The following is a 17,568-nucleotide window of genomic DNA, read 5'->3' as shown; positions in this document are numbered from 1 at the left end:
TCGTCCGGTCGGTCTACCGGCTCTCCCTGCCTTCGCCCCATCAAGCCGGAGCCCCAGGACACGCCCGTCAAGCCGGAGCCCCAGGACACGCCTGTCAGCCGGCGCACCCGTCGCTCCGGTATCCGCATCGCCGACTCCACCCCCGCTTCAGGGCGCCTCGTCCTCGTCGCGCCCAAATCGGAGCCCAGCCTTCCCCCGGAGTACGAGGAGATAGCCCGGCGCGGCTTCTCCGACGCGGACGCCCTGCGGTGGGCGCGCGACGACTACCTCCGGACTGAGATGGCCCGGCAGACCCGTGCCCTAGAGGAGATCGCCACCCGCAAGCGTGGGCGCGAGGACGAGCACGGCGTCATGATCCTCGACAGCGACGACGACGAGGACGCCGCCGGACCGTCCAACCCGCCGCGCCAATCGGGGGAGGGTTGCACCAGGGACGGCGGCCACGGCGGAGGCGACAACGACGACGACGACGGCGGCGGCGACTACACGCAGTTCTACAGCCTCCTCGGCATGTAGAACTGCAAGGCGGCGGCCGGCGAGGAGCGGCGAGGCGAGCGAGACGGCCGGCGGGCCTAGTAGTGTGTTTTTTTCTTTTTGTAAAATACTTTAAATATGTATGAGCGGGCGTGTTTGTGCCGTGTTTGGTTGAATTTGGTTTGAACTCGCCGTGTTTGTGCCGTTCGAAAAAAATCCCGTGGGCGCCGCGACTGGGTGACAACACGCCCCCAACGCGCGTTTTGCGCCGGTGCGTCCCCAGGGGTGATTTTTAACGCCTCCCGGGGGGCCAACGGCTGGAGATGCTCTTAGTTCAACCAGGATCTCCCCAGACGCTGCCATGGTGTTTCTCTTACTGTTGTTGTCTCATTCTTAGTTTCTTTTTGCTAACTTTTATGTGTAGTCTTTATTTTCTTTTTGCTCTTTTGTAAAACCATTGCATGTACCACTTATTTAAAATTTGATAAAACATACGCAACAGAGCCCTGTTGTTTCCCACAGAAAACAAAATACACTTTCATTTTTGTAATCTGCTCCATCTTAAACAGCTTTTTAGGAAAATTATGTAATTAATTCAGTGATTTTCTAGTTTAGTGTTCAAGTCAGATCAAACAGTAGGTAAGATAAGGTATATTTGTTTATAATGGAACTTGTTTGATCCGAAAATTCGTGTTAATAGTATACATGATAACAGTGGCACTATACAATTCTCAACGAGAAGAAGAAAAAACATATTTTTGGCCACCCTCTCAATAATAAATGAAATAATGTATGTGCCTTGCTCACTGTTTCTTCGACTAATTCACAGTTAGGCCACCTACTCCATGGAGTAGCAGCATTCTTTGAACGCTTGAAGGTTATCTTGGAATAGGGGTACGAAGGCATCGACGCTGCCGTCGCCGAAGTTGGACGGCGCGAGGAAAAGCATCCCCTCCGTGGGGAAGTAGGCCGGCATGAAGTAGCTCGGGCTCCCCGTGCCGAAGTCCAGCTCGTAGAACGGGAACGTCAGCCAGCTGTCCACCTCCACGTCCGGACAGTGCGCGTCCTTGCAGACGGCGCTCCGCGCCAGCCCCTCCTTCTCGGCGGCGCCGGAGGTGGCGAAGTCGACGAAAGATTGGAAGTAGGCGCCGTCCACCCTCGCCACCTCGTCGTGGATCACCTGTGCGGCGTGCTTCAGCGGCCGGTTCAGGAGGTCGCCCACCGTGGACCGCGGGAACGCCCAGAGCACCATGTTGCCGAAGTGCTCCGCCGGCTGGCCGAGCCGGTGCCGCCCGTCCACGGACAGCCGGATCTTGGAGGTCTCTTCGGGGCTCAGGTCGCGCGCGCGCGTCATGGTGCGCCACAGGTGGGCGAGGATGGTTTCGAACCGGCTGAACGGCCGGCCGCGCCCCTCTGACGCCTTGGCGCGCAGACCGGCGATGAAGTGCTTGGTGAAGTGCGCCTTGTGGATGACGATGTTGTCGGCGGCATCGCCGTGGTGACCGACCACGTCGGTGGGCGACGGCATGTAGTACTCCCTGTTGCGGTGGTCGTGCTCCACGCGAGGCGACGAGCGTGGCTTGAATAGCTCCGCGTGGTGGTGCACTGGCGGGAGACCCATGGGGAGCCCCCTGGTGGCGCGGCCCCAGGCCACGAGAAAGTTGCTGGTGGCGTGGCCGTCGGCGACGACGTGGTTGGACGTGAACCCTACAGCGAGCGAGCCGCACCGGAACCTTGTCAGCTGCAGCAGCACCACCTCCTGGTGCTCCGCCTCCAGGTCAGGATGCAGCTTCAGAAGCTCCGGCGTGGGCTTCGAGGGCGCAATGTCGACGAGGTCGGCGTCCACGGTCGCCTCAACCAGGCGCGCCCCACGGTCGTTGAGGATGACGGACGGCGTGCCGTCGGGGGACTCGCCGAGCTGCCCGGCGAAGGCGCGGTACTGGGCGAGGACCATGGCAAGGCCCTTCTCGATGGAGGCGGTGGTGGGCGCGGGCGGCGCGAAGGCGTAGATGATGGCCATCTGCATCTCGAACGTCACCTTGTCGAAGATGGACAGTGGAATGTACTCGGTGGCCCGCGTCGGCGCTTCGCCGGCAGTGTAGGCAGGCTTGACGAGCTTGGAGCTCAACACCTTGACCTCCATTGCTGTGTATCGGGGCAGCAGTTTCTCTGTCGCTAATCAAGTTTGATCGGCCGGCGAGAATGATCAAAAGTTTGCAACAGAGAGCTTGTAGGAGTACGTGGAGGCTTTGCTTATTGCTTGCCGTCTTGTACTCTTGTGTTGTGTTGTATGATTTGGTGGTCGTCCTGATGCTGGTTGTAAGATTATAGGAAGTCTGGAACACGCTCGCGGGAAACGGTAGCCGGTAGGTGAAATCAAACCCCCGTAAATGTAGTTGAGACTTGACCTGGCCCGCCTGTACTGTAATCCATGCTTGTGTTTTGACTATTGAACGGGCTGTTACCCAGAACGTGCAAATGTCACATGTTCCTACTGTTTCCCTCATGGCGTGTTGTGGTGGAACTTAAGTGTGTTAGGATGTACCGTGGCGTTGTACTTACGCTTACTTGTATTATTTCTCGACAACGTACTCACGTGTGTTTGTCCGGTTATCCTGAATCCGCTTTGCATGAAGGCCTCCTCACTACCTTGTATTATTAAAGGTATACTTTATTTATAAAGCAGTGTGAAAGGCTGTTCCAAGAGTTTGCCTTCAATAAAAACATGTTGAAGAGTGGACAATGAGTTCCACAATTATGTCACTCAATTAACGCACAAAAATGAATAAAATCAAACTTCCTTGCCACATATGTCTTGGTTTCAGTTTTTCTTCCTTTTGAAATTAAAAGTTAAATAGAATAGTTATTTCCTAGTCAAGTATTAATAGCCGTCCGACTCAATATTTCACTTGCAGTTATCGCTAGAAATAGTCTTTTGGCAATAGTCTGAGAAATAACAAAACTGTTATAAAATAGAAAACATATGGCTCAATGTACAATTTTTTTTATCACTCTTACATATTTGATGAACCAACAGTGAGCTATGTTTTTCTCCGACGGGCATGGCTCTGTCGGAAACAATGTGTTCACCAAGAAAGGACGAAAGACGCAAAAAAGCGGGGAAAACTATGGATGTTTGAGTTAGTAGTTTTGCTAATTAAGAATGAATTGGTGAGGAGTGCTTTTGTAATTACTGACATTGGTGTTGATCACTAGAGTTTTGGCATTAGATAAGCATGGTTTTGCTAGAGGCGGCGAACCCCGGTTTGCCGAAACAGATGGAAGATTTTATATTATGAAACGAAGCGAGTAGTAAAGAGATGTCTGCATACACATTAGATATTCGTGACTTTGCTAGAGGCGGCGAACGATTATCCGCCAAAAGTATTGGAAAATAGTATATATTCGATGGTGGTCGTAAAGGCATGCCCGCATACACATGACGGTGTACGTATTAATCTGTGGGTTTTGACATCATCTCCCCATCAGTCAGTGCGTCTAAATCATCAAAACGCAGCCCAGACGAACCTGCCCGTGACCGTGAGGATATATATATATCAGTTGGTGGAGAGTTTGGGAGCAAGTTGACATTGTGCTAACCGTGAGCAACTTGTGTTCTCTAATTTGTCTGCCCCCTTTTGCGTTCTCTTTTGCATTGATCCATGTTTGTATTTAACTTGATAATGACGTATTGGTTCATGCATGCGTGCTGTCTGTTTAAGCTCAAGTATACTAGCAAGGTGCAAGGAGAGTGTAGCCATGCGTGAATACTTGTGAATGAAAATCTAAATAACATGTCAAGAAATTACAACAGAGAAACTGTGAATAAAGTACGTACAAAACTTCTTCCGCATCCAAATATAATTACTGCACCCTTCAGTAGACAGACAACGGCAGAATTCGCAACAATCAGCAAAACCATCTCGCTCAATCCGTGTTCAGTTTATAATGGACACATAACAATGGATACTCATCTAAACCATCTCGCACCATTGCATCTCAGAAAGGGTAAAAACACAACTGAAACAATCAAGTACTCGCAAGTAGCAACATACTACGTATTTCAGTAAAGGTAGAACAAGCAGGCCGTTAGATTACATTAACTCCACTCCGCACTAGTGCATATAATAAACCAAAGGTACCTACCATACAGTTCAGCGACGACATAGTCTAACAAATGCGAACGATGCGTAAAAGAGAACAAAAGCCAAACAAAACTTAAAATCCAGACAGTTCTATCTCCTCTTTGACCCCCAGTCCAGGAAATAACAGTTCCTGCATCACAAGGAGAAAATGAAGACTTGAGCTTCAACATACAATAAACATGTGTATGTAGCTCGAGCAATCTTCGCAAGCCATCTACAGTGCTTGCATCACCATCTCCACTTTATGATGATAGCGGGGTTTTTTAGTTACTGACAAAATTACTAAATCCAATTCGATAGTGCAGTACGATACGTCAGCTACTCTCAGCTCCCTACAGCACAACCCTATCCACATACAAAAACAGTACTTCTATTCATGAACATAGCAATCATGTGAATTATCACACCTGATCCAGTGATCGCAAGCAGCAACATCCACATTGACTGGCTTAGCGCCTGCTGGTCTTTCCAATGCCTCGTTTTCTAGAGAAGAGATGCTTCGGTTTCAAGGTGGGGATGACGGGGTCCGCCTCTCCACGGCGACCTCCTTGTTCCTGTTCTTGACAGAGTCCCTCGACTTCTTGATGGCCTTCTTCTTTTGAGCAGTGTCCCTGAGCCCATCACCTGGTACGACCTCTTCAATTGGTCGTGATTTGGACCTAGACCTCGACATTGTACGCAGTTTCTTGTCGGAATGCTGGCCATCAACGTCCATGGCGTCATCACCATCAGCTCTGCTCAGTGACATCTCACGCTTACGGCCTCTTGACTGGTTGCGAAGTCGGTTCACAGCCGCAGTAGGATCAACGCCCAAGGATGTGAGTTGCCTGCCCAATCTCTTGGTTGTGAATTTCCTGTCTTTGTCATGCTTCCTTGGAACAATAGGACGGCTCTCTGCAGTACTCCTCTTCATCATATGCTCTTGGATGAGCATTGCCTTATTCTTCCTTATCTTACCCAATATCTCACGTTGCTCTTCAGTTAATTCGTCATGTCCATCAATCATGAAAGCATCCTGAGCAGCTTCTTCTTCAAGACGAAGGCCCTCCTCCCTTTCCAGTTCTTCACACCTTTCCAAGATATCCGGATCCAGGAAATCAGCAACATTATGCCCATCCAATATTCCAGGGGGAATATCTTCCTTCCATTCATCATTGGCCAATAAGTAATGCTTCTTGAGACTGGCGGAATAGACACCAGCACCTCCATTCTCATTCTCAAGGTCCCTCTCAAGTTTCTTCAAGAACAGCCAGAGGAATGCAAGTAGGCCTATCTCTGTTGTCACGAGGCTTGGGCATAGCAACATGAAACCTATTTAAGCAGTCATTGATCTTCTTTGACTTCATCTTGATCTCCACTCTCTGCTCAAGAAGCCTCTCACATGCAGCATTTTTAACAGCCATCACACCCTCATCCGTTAAAGCACTCATACTCAGGAAGGATTTGATTGGAGAAACAAGGATGGAAATTACAGGGGGGAGGGGTCTGGGACTAATAGTAGTGGTTCTGGAGGAGAAGGGACTTCGATGGGTAGTGGGAGAGATCTGAATGGCAAGGGAGGATCATTTGGCTCAGGCAGAGGGGAGGACAGCAAGAAAGAACCCAAACTGGAAATAGGGATGTGGGACCTGGTAGTAACTTTGCGGTTACCAATCCAAATATACAACAAATGGGTGTGCAAGGGGGACAGATGCAGATGGAAGGTGGATTTCCCATGGTGAACAACACCAATTTCCCCCAGCTGGTGCCTGTTGGGATGGGGCTGGGGCGGTTTGGTTTCTTGCCACAGGAGCAAATGGCACAACAGTACCAATATTTCTTGTCTAACATGCCTCACTACAAGAAATATGTCAACTTATGACCTTCTTTCAGTGACCCTCGAAGAATTGGTCATAAATTTATGACCATTTTAGACCAATTCGTCAAAAGCTGTTCAGGGGGCTTCAAACCCTAAACCATGCGACCATTTTGGTCAGAAAGGTCGTAATTTCCTTACACGAAATGGTCACAAAGCAAACAGTGCTAGTCCGCTGCCTTATTTCTAGTTGTTAATGACCAATATAGATGGTCATAGCCTTGTAGATTGTGGTGGGTTGTGATGACTAGGCGCCATCTCATCAGTTTTGCCTATGTGTCATGTCCATGTGGCAGTTTTTGCCCTAGGTTGTGAAGCAACCTATATTTCTATCATTCCCAAAATTCCCAAAAAAATCTCATAAATTCTTTGGGTCATATCTTCATCAAATATGTAAAAATCCTTCCTTTCCTAGTTCAAAACTAATTCAACAATATTCATTTTCCTATTATGTTCACAACAACACTTTATGAAGGAAGTGCTATTTATATATTCTTGATTGCCCTACGAATTTTTGGGCACTCTTTCCTATCCAAATCATTACCGCATGACAAAATTCAGCTCCATTTGCCTAGTAAGTCTTCCTCGGCAAATTTCCAAAGTTTTTGTCCACCTAGAAGCATTGTGAAAGAAGTACCTTTTTTATATCTCTAAATGGCATGAAATTTATACAGTTTCTTCATATGCCCAAATTATCACCCTCCTCCAAATTGCAGCTCAGTAAAATCATCTATGTGAGCCCAGGTTCAATTTATATTTTATGGCCAAATTGGCACGTTGCAAAGCAAGTGTTATATAGACCCCTCCTATTACCCTCAAACTTTTCAGGCACTCTTCCATACCCAAATCATTGCCACATGATAATATTCAGCTCAATTTTCCTAGTAAATCTTTCTCGGGAAATTTCCAAAGTTTCTACCTCGAGAGAAGCTTTGTGAAGTAAGTACTAGCTAGGCTTACGCAAATGATCTGAAAATTGACCAGGGCATGACCATACCTAAGTAACTTACCTACACCAATTTTGAGCTCATTTCATTCATCCAATCTCTCTCACTAGTTTTTCCAAGTTTCTGTCCATAGAAGAGCATTGTGAAGGAAGTACTACTTTGGCATGTCCAAATGGTATCAATTTTCTACAATGCTTTCCTATGCCCAAATAACCATCCTCCACAAAATTTCAGCTCAATGCATTCATTATTTTGAGCCCAGCTTCAACATTCATATTTTTGTCCAGCGTGGTACTTTGCAAAGCAAGTACCACCTAGGATCCTCCTTTTAAGCTAAAAATTTGTGAAGACATTCTCCTTAGTAGATGATCATCCTCAGCCAAAACTCACGCCCATTGGCCATGTGCATTTCCCGTACCGCTAATCAAATACTTGGCTGTTAATTCATGTTTGAGCATCGATCTGTCTTCTCGTGAGAATCTTATGTTGTAATTTTCTTCCTAGCACCAACCTGGAGAGTGCCCAACCCACTAGACATTCCTAAGCCGCCAAGAACACATGGCAACATTACGGTCACGCGGTGACCACGCTACGGGCATGCGAGTTTACGCGCTCTAGAGTTGAGGCCCTCGGCCACCGCCCAAACCTCGACGTATCGCCACCAAACCATGTATTTATGATTAAATAGGTCCTTATGTAACTATAAATGATTTTTGGAAAAAATAAATAGCAAACTATGAGGCAGCTGCAGTTCAAATTGGACCCGCTTCCAACTGAATCGGCGGAAATTTGTCTTTTTCACGAGAGGTGGATCAAAAAATTTTACACCCAACCATTTTGTCAATTGTGCATTAAATATGGCCTAGTATTTTATAAAAATGATTTGGTCCAATTTTGCAACAATTATTTGGTAGTTCCTTCACAAAAAAACCTCCTTTCAGGCACTCGAAAAATGGAAAATGGTTTTTTCGTCCAACGAAAATGAAAACTTCCTTAGGCAACATTGTTTGCCATTCCAATATGCACCCTTGTGCACAATATGAGATCATTTGAACAAACTATGCCATGAATGTGGCCATAAGATTGATCATTTGGCTTGAAAGCCATTGATCTCCACACATGATAGCTCGTTTCTGAGAACACTTTTTTAAAATAATTGCCGTATTACAAGTTTGTTATTTTTCCTAGGAACTTGGCCACATATGATGACACAATGCGAAGGTTTCCCAATTTTTTGATTTTTTTTAATTTTTTATGCCCGTTTCAAAATGCGGTCAAAACGGCGGGAATGACCGTTCCTAGCTAGTGGTTGAATCTTGGAATTTTTTTGGTGTTTCTCTGATTAAATAGATACTTATGTACCTAGAAATGAGTTTTGAAAAAAATAGATAGCAAACTATGAGGCAGCTGCAGTTCAAATTTGACCCGCTTCCAGCTGAATCGGCGGAAATTTGCCTTTTTCACGAGAGGTGGATCAAAATTTTTTACACCCAACCATTTTGTCAATTGTGCAATTAATATGGCCTAGTATTTTATAAAAATGATTCGGTCCAATTTTGCAACAATTATTTGGTAGTTCCTCCACAAAAAAACCTCCTTTCGGGCACTCGAAAAATGGAAAATGGTATTTTCGTCCAACGAAAATGAAAACTTCCTTAGGCAACATTGTTTGCCATTCCAATATGCACCCTTGTGCACAATATGATATCATTTGAACAAACTATGGCATGAATGTGGCCATAAGGTTGATCATTTTGGCTTGAAAGCCATTGATCTCCACACGTGATAGCTCGTTTCTGAGAACACTTTTTTAAAATAATTGCCGTATTACAAGTTTGATATTTTTCCTAGGAACTTGGCCACATATGATGACACAATGCGAAGGTTTCCCAATTTTTTGATTTTTTTTGAATTTTTTATACCCGTTTCAAAATGCGGTCAAAACGGCGGGAATGACCGTTCCTAGCTAGTGGTTGAATCTTGGAATTTTTTTGGTGTTTCTCTGATGAAATAGATACTTATGTACCTAGAAATGATTTTTGAAAAAATAAATAGCAAAATATGAGGCAGCTGCAGTTCAAATTTGACCTGCTTCCAACTGAATCGGCGGAAATTTGCCTTTTTCACGAGAGGTGGATCAAAATTTTTTACACCCAACCATTTTGTCAATTGTGCATTAAATATGGCCTAGTATTTTATAAAAATGATTCGGTCCAATTTTGCAACAATTATTTGGTAGTTCCTTCACAAAAAAACCTCCTTTCGGGCACTCGAAAAATGGAAAATGGTATTTTCGTCCAACGAAAATGAAAACTTCCTTAGGAAACATTGTTTGCCATTCCAATATGCACCCTTGTGCACAATATGAGATCATTTGAACAAACTATGCCATGAATGTGGCCATAAGATTGATCATTTTGGCTTGAAAGCCATTGATCTCCACACGTGATAGCTCGTTTCTGAGAACACTTTTTTAAAATAATTGCCGTATTACAAGTTTGTTATTTTTCCTAGGAACTTGGCCACATATGATGACACAATGCGAAGGTTTCCCAATTTTTTGAATTTTTTTGAATTTTTTATTCCCGTTACAAAATGCGGTCAAAACGGCGGGCTTGACCGTTCCTAGCTAGTGGTTGAATCTTGGAAAACTTTTGGTGTTTCTCTGATTAAATAGATACTTATGTACCTAGAAATGATTTTTTGTAAAAAATAAATAGCAAACTTATGAGGCAGCTGCAGTTCAAATTTGACCCGCTTCCAGCTGAATCGGCGGAAATTTGTATTCTTCACGAGAGGTGGATCAAAACTTTTTACACCCAACCATTTTGTCAATTGTGCATTAAATATGTCCTAGTATTTTAGAAAATTGATTTGGTCCAATTTTGCAACAATTATTTGGTAGTTCCTTCACAAAAAAACCTCCTTTCGGGCACTCAGAAAATGATTAAAAATAGCTAGAAAGATCAGAAATGCATAGAAATTGGTCCTTATCCATAAAATGTGGTCTAACTCTAGTGAAAATTTGTGTGGTGCCATTTTGCAAAATATTTTGAATAGCTACTTCACAAAATCCCTCTATTTTTAGTACTTAGACACTTTTTTAAATCACTGCTTTTTCGACCAATCAGGACTCTTCCCACGGATCGATGACATGGCGCCCATCCATCCATCCATCCATCTCTCCAGCCCACATCCATCCATCCATCCATCTACAGAAAAAAGGAAAATAAAATGAAAAAGAGATACCCCCACCCGCAGCCCAAACCCTAGGTCAGATCCCATCGACTCCCCCCATCGCACCCCTCTTGTCCTCGCAGCCGCCGCCGCCTCCTCCCTCGATCCAGTCCTCTCCCCGGCCTCCTTTCCCCGATCCAGTTCTCTCCCTGCCGCTCCCACCCACCGCCGACCTTGCAGCCCTCCTCACCACCGCCGCCGACCTCGTCCCTCCCTCCCCTCACCATCTCTCCCTACCCTATGCCCCAGATCGAGTCGAGCAGGTTGGCCGACGTGCTAGGGTTCCGTTTGGTCAGCTCCGCGCCGGCTCTCCGGTTGGCCGCCCGCCCAACGATGGATCTCCTGCCGCTCTCCCACCAGGTGCTCTTCGCGGCCGTCCGATCCGCGGACGCCGAGGCCGTGCGCCGCCTCCTGGCCGTCGCCGAGGAGTCCGCGCTCTACATCGCGGCGGAGGCCGGCGCGCTCGAGGTCGTGCACCTCCTCCTCCCACTCTACGACCTCGAGGCCGCCAAGCTCCGCTCCCGCCTCGACCTCGACGCCTTCCACGTCGCCGTCAAGCAAGGGCACACCAGTGAGCCCCTCTTCTCGCTCGATTAGTAGCTCGGGGTCTTCTTCAAGTTTGCCTGCGGGGTGAGTTGCCCGAGCATTGTCCCGCCCGTGCTAGCTGCATGTTTAAACTTCGCAGTAGGTTCTCTCCTGAGCATTATCCGATGCAGGATATGTCATCCGCACGCGCTGTGCTTTGATCTGCTTGGTTCTAGCAGTTATGTTGTTTTCGAGTGGATTTAGGCACTGCCTGTTAGATCCAGTGCTTTGGATTCCCCAGTCGCGTCAGGCGATGGGTTGCATGCTGATGATTACTGCTAGGTCCATGCTAGTGATTATTTTGTATGGATGATGATACTGGCGTTCCTTCTTTTTTTGCAAGTACTTTTTAGGCAAGTCGATAGACTCCGTTGCTCCATCTGTACATAATTATGTTTGTGTTCGTTGTAGTGGTAATTATGGCTTTAATAGTTATTGAAGATTGCACCTGTAAATCTAGATCTACTTGGATCCTAGTGGCTTCTTTTGCCAAGCAATATCATGTGCTTATTAGTTGCAAGCTGTATTGGTTTGCTCTGCTGCCATGTTAATTCTTTGTTTCCCCTTTGTGTTAACCACCTTGTGCTGTTGTACAGAAACTTTATTGGGAAATTGTCAGTTAACAGTATTTTTCTTCTAGGCCATCAGGGGATCTCTGGCGGCAGCACAAGGAGCAGAGCAGCGGAACAGCAGCACTGGCACGGGCTTATATATTGTTGGCTTGTAGCATAAACTGTTGGAACGATAGCATAAATTGTTCAGCGTCTTGACGCACTAATGCAATCGTACTGACAATTGGTAGTAACCAAAATCGTATAAAGGCAGTCTGCTCTCTCTTTAAATTATATTTCATAAACTATATTGAACCACTACAGCTGCTATAGATTTGAGATTCACATCTTTTTACATTGCCTGCTCTAGGAAGTTACTGTCGTGTAGTTAGTCTTCTTGCACTGCATTTGTACAATTGTATATTCTTGCCACTACTAGGTGATTCCTTGAATTATTCAATCTGTTGTAACATACCAGTTTGATGGAATGCCTATGGTCTAAGGAGATAAACATTGGTATCCAGAATAGATCTACCTAAACCAACAGGCACAAAACATGCATATCCCTTTAATCTGCATTAGTGCATCTAAGTGGTTAGTGTATTGTAAGCTCCATCCATGGAGCAGTGAAATAAGCTGACGCTGTAGAACGTCCAGCTAGCTTGCTGTTTAGACATTTTCCCATTTTTAAGTATTACTTTTCTCTACATCTTTGAATTGGATCGTCGATCTTTCCTGGAGTCGATTTTGCACTAGAGCTTCTAAAACTAACCAGTCCAGGGAAGAACTTATTTCTTATCTTCATACATTCTGGACCTTTTCACTACCCTCAATTCAGTTTCTACAACACGACAATTTTAAAAATGCTAGTCGAGCAATCTTTTAGAAAGCATAATGCTAGTGGGATCTACTCGGTTCATGCTTACTTTGGTCTGCATGATAGTCCTGTACGAAGTGCAATTTTGTACTGCTTTCTTCAATGTTTAGGGTCCAAGCATATGGCTGACTGTTCGTACTGTCCCAATGCAGCAGCTTCAGCTTCGCCTGCTAGTCGTCTGCGCCGGATGCCGCGCCCGGGGCCGCTTGTGGCCTCGAGGATGACGCCCAGGCTAAGGCATACGAGGGCGCACCACCACCATATGACAGGACCAAGCGCATGGTCATCCTCGACACGCTGAAGTACGTCAGTGTTGGACTGCCTTCTAGATCTTGGCGTGTGTCTTGTATGTGTGTTTGATGTTGACGTTGCTTGTGGTTTTGCAGGGTTCTGAAGCTGCAGCCTGCACACAGGTACTGCCTCCTCGGCCAGCTCTCCAAGGAGGTCAGATGGAACTATGCTGACACCATCAGGGTAAGCTATTTCATTGTGTTGTTTCTTCAGTGCTCACTAGTTGCTAGTGTTCGACTGCTACCAGTGGGTTAAGATTAGTCTTTTATAATTGTTTTCTTGAGGATGAGTTACTGGGGCTGTTCAGGCCATGACTCGAAATTGTAATTGTTTTCTTGAGGATGGGAAATCTTGTATACCTGAAAGTGATACATTCTTTGAAAACTCAGCTTCTACTATTCACCTTGTAGATTTTTTATTCTGCAACATATTTGGTTTTGTCTGATTAAAAAATTGGTCATGCTCACGAGCAGTATATATGCACTTGGTTGGTTCATTGTTGGCAGTTTAGCTACACAAACTGACTGACATTACACAATAAAATGTAGCAGATTTGCTAGCAATCCTTCTTTCTCTCGTATAGAAGTACATGCTATCTAACGTGAGCAAAATCATTGCGTAACTACAGGTACATCATATGACTAATTTACACAGAATACTGATACTCGACTCCATGCATTCAGTTTCAGAACTTGAAACTAATTAACCTGTGGAAACTAACCTGACTAGTAGCTTCTTTGGCTTCTAGTTTACAACTTCCAGGATATCAATCATTCATTCTCAAGTTGCTGCTGGCAGCTACAAGTCGCCCTTTTCTGGAATTTTCATGTTCTTTTTTTGTGTGTATATGCCTTCCTCTTCGATTTCGAGCTTGTGATTGAGGTCAATTGATGGTGGTGGTTGTGCGATGCAGATGTTCGGGATGGCGGAGAAGGAGATGGAGTACCGGGTCGAGCTTTTCAACCGGTGAGTGATGAGCCTTCTAGCTGCTGTACTACCACCAGTCCACCACCTGGGTGGGGCTTGTGAGATCAGATCGCTTGTGAGATCAGATCGCTGGTTGATGCAATGAATTGTGGTTATTGCAGGCAAATTTGGGGATGAGGAAAGAAGACGAGGAGCAACTTCTCTCTGGTCTGGTCGTTGGAACTTCAGGACAAGGTACGTAGGATCCCCATCTCCCTCCCTCTCTTTCTCTTCTTACAAATGCCGCTAAATTAAGGAATATTTGATGCAAATCCTGGTTGTGTAAGGAATTCAAGAGGGATTTGTATGAACAAGTCCAGTTTTTTTAGTTAGTACCAAACAGAGAAGATGCTGTCCAGATTGGCCAATTTTGCTGCTACCACATGGATTTGTATCTATGCAACCATCTTCCTACTGTTTGTGTTGTTTGGATTGCAAGAAATTCAGCTTTGGGTGACCTGCACTTAGTTTAATTTCTTTGAATAATCAACCGTATTGTTTCTGTATTGTTTTGCTGCTGTATTGTTTCTCACTCATGATTGATCTACTGCCAGGTGAAGGTTTTCAAATGTTGAAGGAGGAGGACAATAGGAACTTCTGTGATGTCTTGTCATCTATTTTCTTTTCTTTGTTGTAGAATAGTTCTGTTTGGCACTTACTGGTTGGATGTAAAGATATGTACTGCTAGAATGAATGCATGTAACTATATTTTGGGCTCCTATAATATTTCATGTTGCTTTGAAAATGTATCAGAACTGGGCTAGGCCCAAGATAACTTGTAGTGTGATGTGTTGTAATGTCAATGGCATAATAAAAGAAGTTGGATTGGATCAATTATTTCGGCCCAGCCCAAGATATATTGAACAATTATTTTTAGGGGAAAACTTGAGAGGCCCAGCAAAGAAATGGCCCAGAAAAAACAAGACCAAAAAAATCTGTCAAAAGGGATAGGCAAAGAAATTTAAAAGGCCGAATTACTGGGCCAGGCCCATGTAGCTAGTGAAAATTAACAGAAATAAATATATATTGAAAAGGCCGAATTGTTGGGCTAGGCCCATGTAGAAAATCGAATTGGACCGGGCTGAATCTTGTGCCACGTAAGATTGCCACGCTGGATGCCTACGTGGCCTGGGGAGGTTGCTAGTGACCAAAATGCCACAGTATACGTATTTTGGTCATAAGCGTTTGCGACCATTCCAGAAGAAAGGTCGCTATAGTCAGTTTACGACGCCCAGCTTTTGACCTTATGTCTTTGGTCACAAAAAGGTCATAAATGGAAATTTGTGACCTTTCAGTGACCAATAGTGGTGGTCATAAGTTGACATATTTCTTGTAGTGCCTAAGCAGGAAATATTGAAGATGCAAGGGCAAACAAAGGATGAGTGAGGAAAAGAGGCTCCAAAGAAGAAGGAAATAGGAAACAACAGCAAAGATCTTTTTTGTGTCAAATGCAAAGAACAGGGGCACCTCAAGAGTGACTGCAAAAACAAGGTGTTTTGTGTGGTGTGTCAGAGAGCATCACATAGTACTGAAGAATGCACAATTCTGAAGCAAGCTAAACCTGTAGCCAAGTATGTGGGGTATGGAGCCAGAGGTTTGGGATGTCTTTTGGTTCAGCATACAAAATACATTGTTGTTACTGAGCATATAAACCCAATGGCACTTGTCACTGTACAATCTGGGCAGTTGAATGAAACTACAATTGCATATGGATTTGCTAAGATGTTTAAATGGGGGTGGACATGGAGAGCTAAATTTCAGAGTCCAAAAACCTTTCTGATGAGATTCCCTAGCAAAACCGAATTGGTGGAGCTCAAGAACTTTGGAAAATTTACTTTGTTGGGAACAGGAGCAATGGTGGAGGTTGATTTATGGAGCCCAGATGATAAAGCCAAGGGGAAGCTCCACTCAGTATGGATAAAGATGTGGGGAGTGCCTGATACTTTGAGACACTATCTAGGAGTGTGTGAGATTGGATCTGCTTTAGGGCCAGTGGTGGAGGTTGATGTGGAGCACATACATTCCCAAGAAGAAATCAGGGTGAAGGTGGGTGTGAGAGACATGCACAAAATTCCAGCAGGGACTGAGATAAGTACTAAGGACTTGTTGTTGTATGACATAAACTTTGAGTTTGATTCAGTTGCTGAACAGGGGTGGTATAAGTTTGACGAGGGAAATAACAGAAAGATATTTGAATATATGGATCTTGAGAGTTTTGAGTCACAAGGAGAGAATGACATGCAAAAAAGAAGCAAACAAATGGACACTGGAAAATAGAGCATGAACTTGGGAGATCTGGGTCTGAAACAATATGAGCAGGTGATCCTGAAACCTAGTGAAATCTGTCAGACTAATGAAGTTTATAAAAAAGTAAGGAGACAGTTGCAGTTACAAAATTACAAGAGAGGGAAGAGAGTCTGATGATCAGGTTGCAGAAAGCAGAGGAGCTGGCTACCAGGCAGACTGCACAACTGATACTAGAAGAGGAAAAAAAGGAAAAAATGGAGTTTATTAGGAAAACTCTTGAGAAAGAGGTTAAAAGACAGCATGAGCTACTCCAGATCAATCTGAAGGGAGGTGATGAGGTGAAGGGGTCACAATCTGGAGATAAAAGTAGCAATGAAGATGAAGAGGTAGAAGCCATTGATGAGTATATGGGAGTGGAGGACAAACAGGAAGAAGGGGGAGAAATGACAGAGCAAGAATTGATTGACCAGACCATTGGGCTAGGGTATGTTGAGACATTGGATTACACAGCCAGTCAAGACACAGACTCTTTCGAGACTAAGATCAAAAAAGCTGGGAAAGGGGAGGCTGTACTGAAAGATGAAGAAGAGGAACTGAGAAGATGTGCTAGACTAAAGGGAAAAGAAGATCGTAACATCACAGAACTGGCCAAGGAAAGGGCAGCAAAGAAAGATAACTATGGTGAGTTACCTTGTGTTGGAAGCTTTCCTAAATCTAATACTCTCCCGCAAAAGGTTGATGAGGGGGTAGGGGTCACACTAGGAAAAAATGCTGAGGTGATTACACATAATCTAGAATTGATAAAAAATGTAGAGCAGGCTAGAATTGACTTGTGGCTGTCTGACTTAAATAAAAAACAGAAACAAGATGTGTTGCTTGAGGAGAATGAGATCATTGATGCTGGGGAGCATACCCTAGAAGATCTTCTTGATCAGGGAGATGAGGAGGGGAATAGAAAAGATGATGAGGACTAGGAAATAGTTAGAGAACTTTTCTCAGCAAAGAAGGAGAAAAAAAAAGAGAAAACCACCAGAGATTCTGGGGTGAAAACTGTCTTTGTTGTTAAATTGTTAGAACTTTCTGCTAAGAAAAAGAAACAAAAAATGAGAGGCATCTTTTGGAATATGAGACGTTTTGGGGGAGACATTAAAAGGAGGTTCCTTAGGGAAATGGTAATGGACATGAAAGTAGACTTTCTGGACCTGCAAGAGACCATGAGACAAGAATTTTCTAGAAATGATCTACAGAAATTTTGTGCTGATAGAGACTTCCACTGGCATTTCACTCCTGCTAGGGGGAAATCTGGTGGACTCTTGTTAGGAGTGAATTACACCACTCTTGATGTGATTTCACAAAGTGAAGGAGACTACCATATTAAAATGACAGTGCAATA

The 17,568-nt window shown here is 44.8% G+C and overlaps 2 protein-coding genes across 2 annotated transcripts; one reads left to right on the top strand and one right to left on the bottom strand.

Annotated features, from left to right (window-relative positions):
• Positions 1-1,195: 1,195 nt before the first annotated feature.
• Positions 1,196-2,751, bottom strand: LOC119297821 (putrescine hydroxycinnamoyltransferase 3-like). Its single transcript, XM_037575455.1, has one exon. The coding sequence runs from the start codon at positions 2,615-2,617 to the stop codon at positions 1,313-1,315; it is 1,305 nt and encodes a 434-aa protein (XP_037431352.1). The 5' UTR covers positions 2,618-2,751; the 3' UTR covers positions 1,196-1,312.
• An 8,240-nt stretch (positions 2,752-10,991) lies between these two features.
• Positions 10,992-11,255, top strand: LOC119299958 (ankyrin repeat-containing protein At2g01680-like). The gene has a single exon (XM_037577062.1). It carries the CDS (start codon positions 10,992-10,994, stop codon positions 11,253-11,255), a length of 264 nt encoding a protein of 87 aa, XP_037432959.1.
• The last annotated feature ends 6,313 nt before the right edge of the window (positions 11,256-17,568 follow it).

This window comes from Triticum dicoccoides, chromosome 5A, assembly GCF_002162155.2.
Source record: "Triticum dicoccoides isolate Atlit2015 ecotype Zavitan chromosome 5A, WEW_v2.0, whole genome shotgun sequence".
NCBI lineage: Eukaryota > Viridiplantae > Streptophyta > Magnoliopsida > Poales > Poaceae > Triticum > Triticum dicoccoides.
This window is presented reverse-complemented; position numbering and strand designations above follow the sequence as displayed.

Excerpts from the sequence above, each read along its gene's own strand:
- LOC119297821 (XM_037575455.1), bottom strand. The coding sequence starts at position 2,617 with ATGGAGGTCAAGGTGTTGAGCTCCAAGCTCGTCAAGCCTGCCTACACT.
- LOC119299958 (XM_037577062.1), top strand. The coding sequence starts at position 10,992 with ATGGATCTCCTGCCGCTCTCCCACCAGGTGCTCTTCGCGGCCGTCCGA.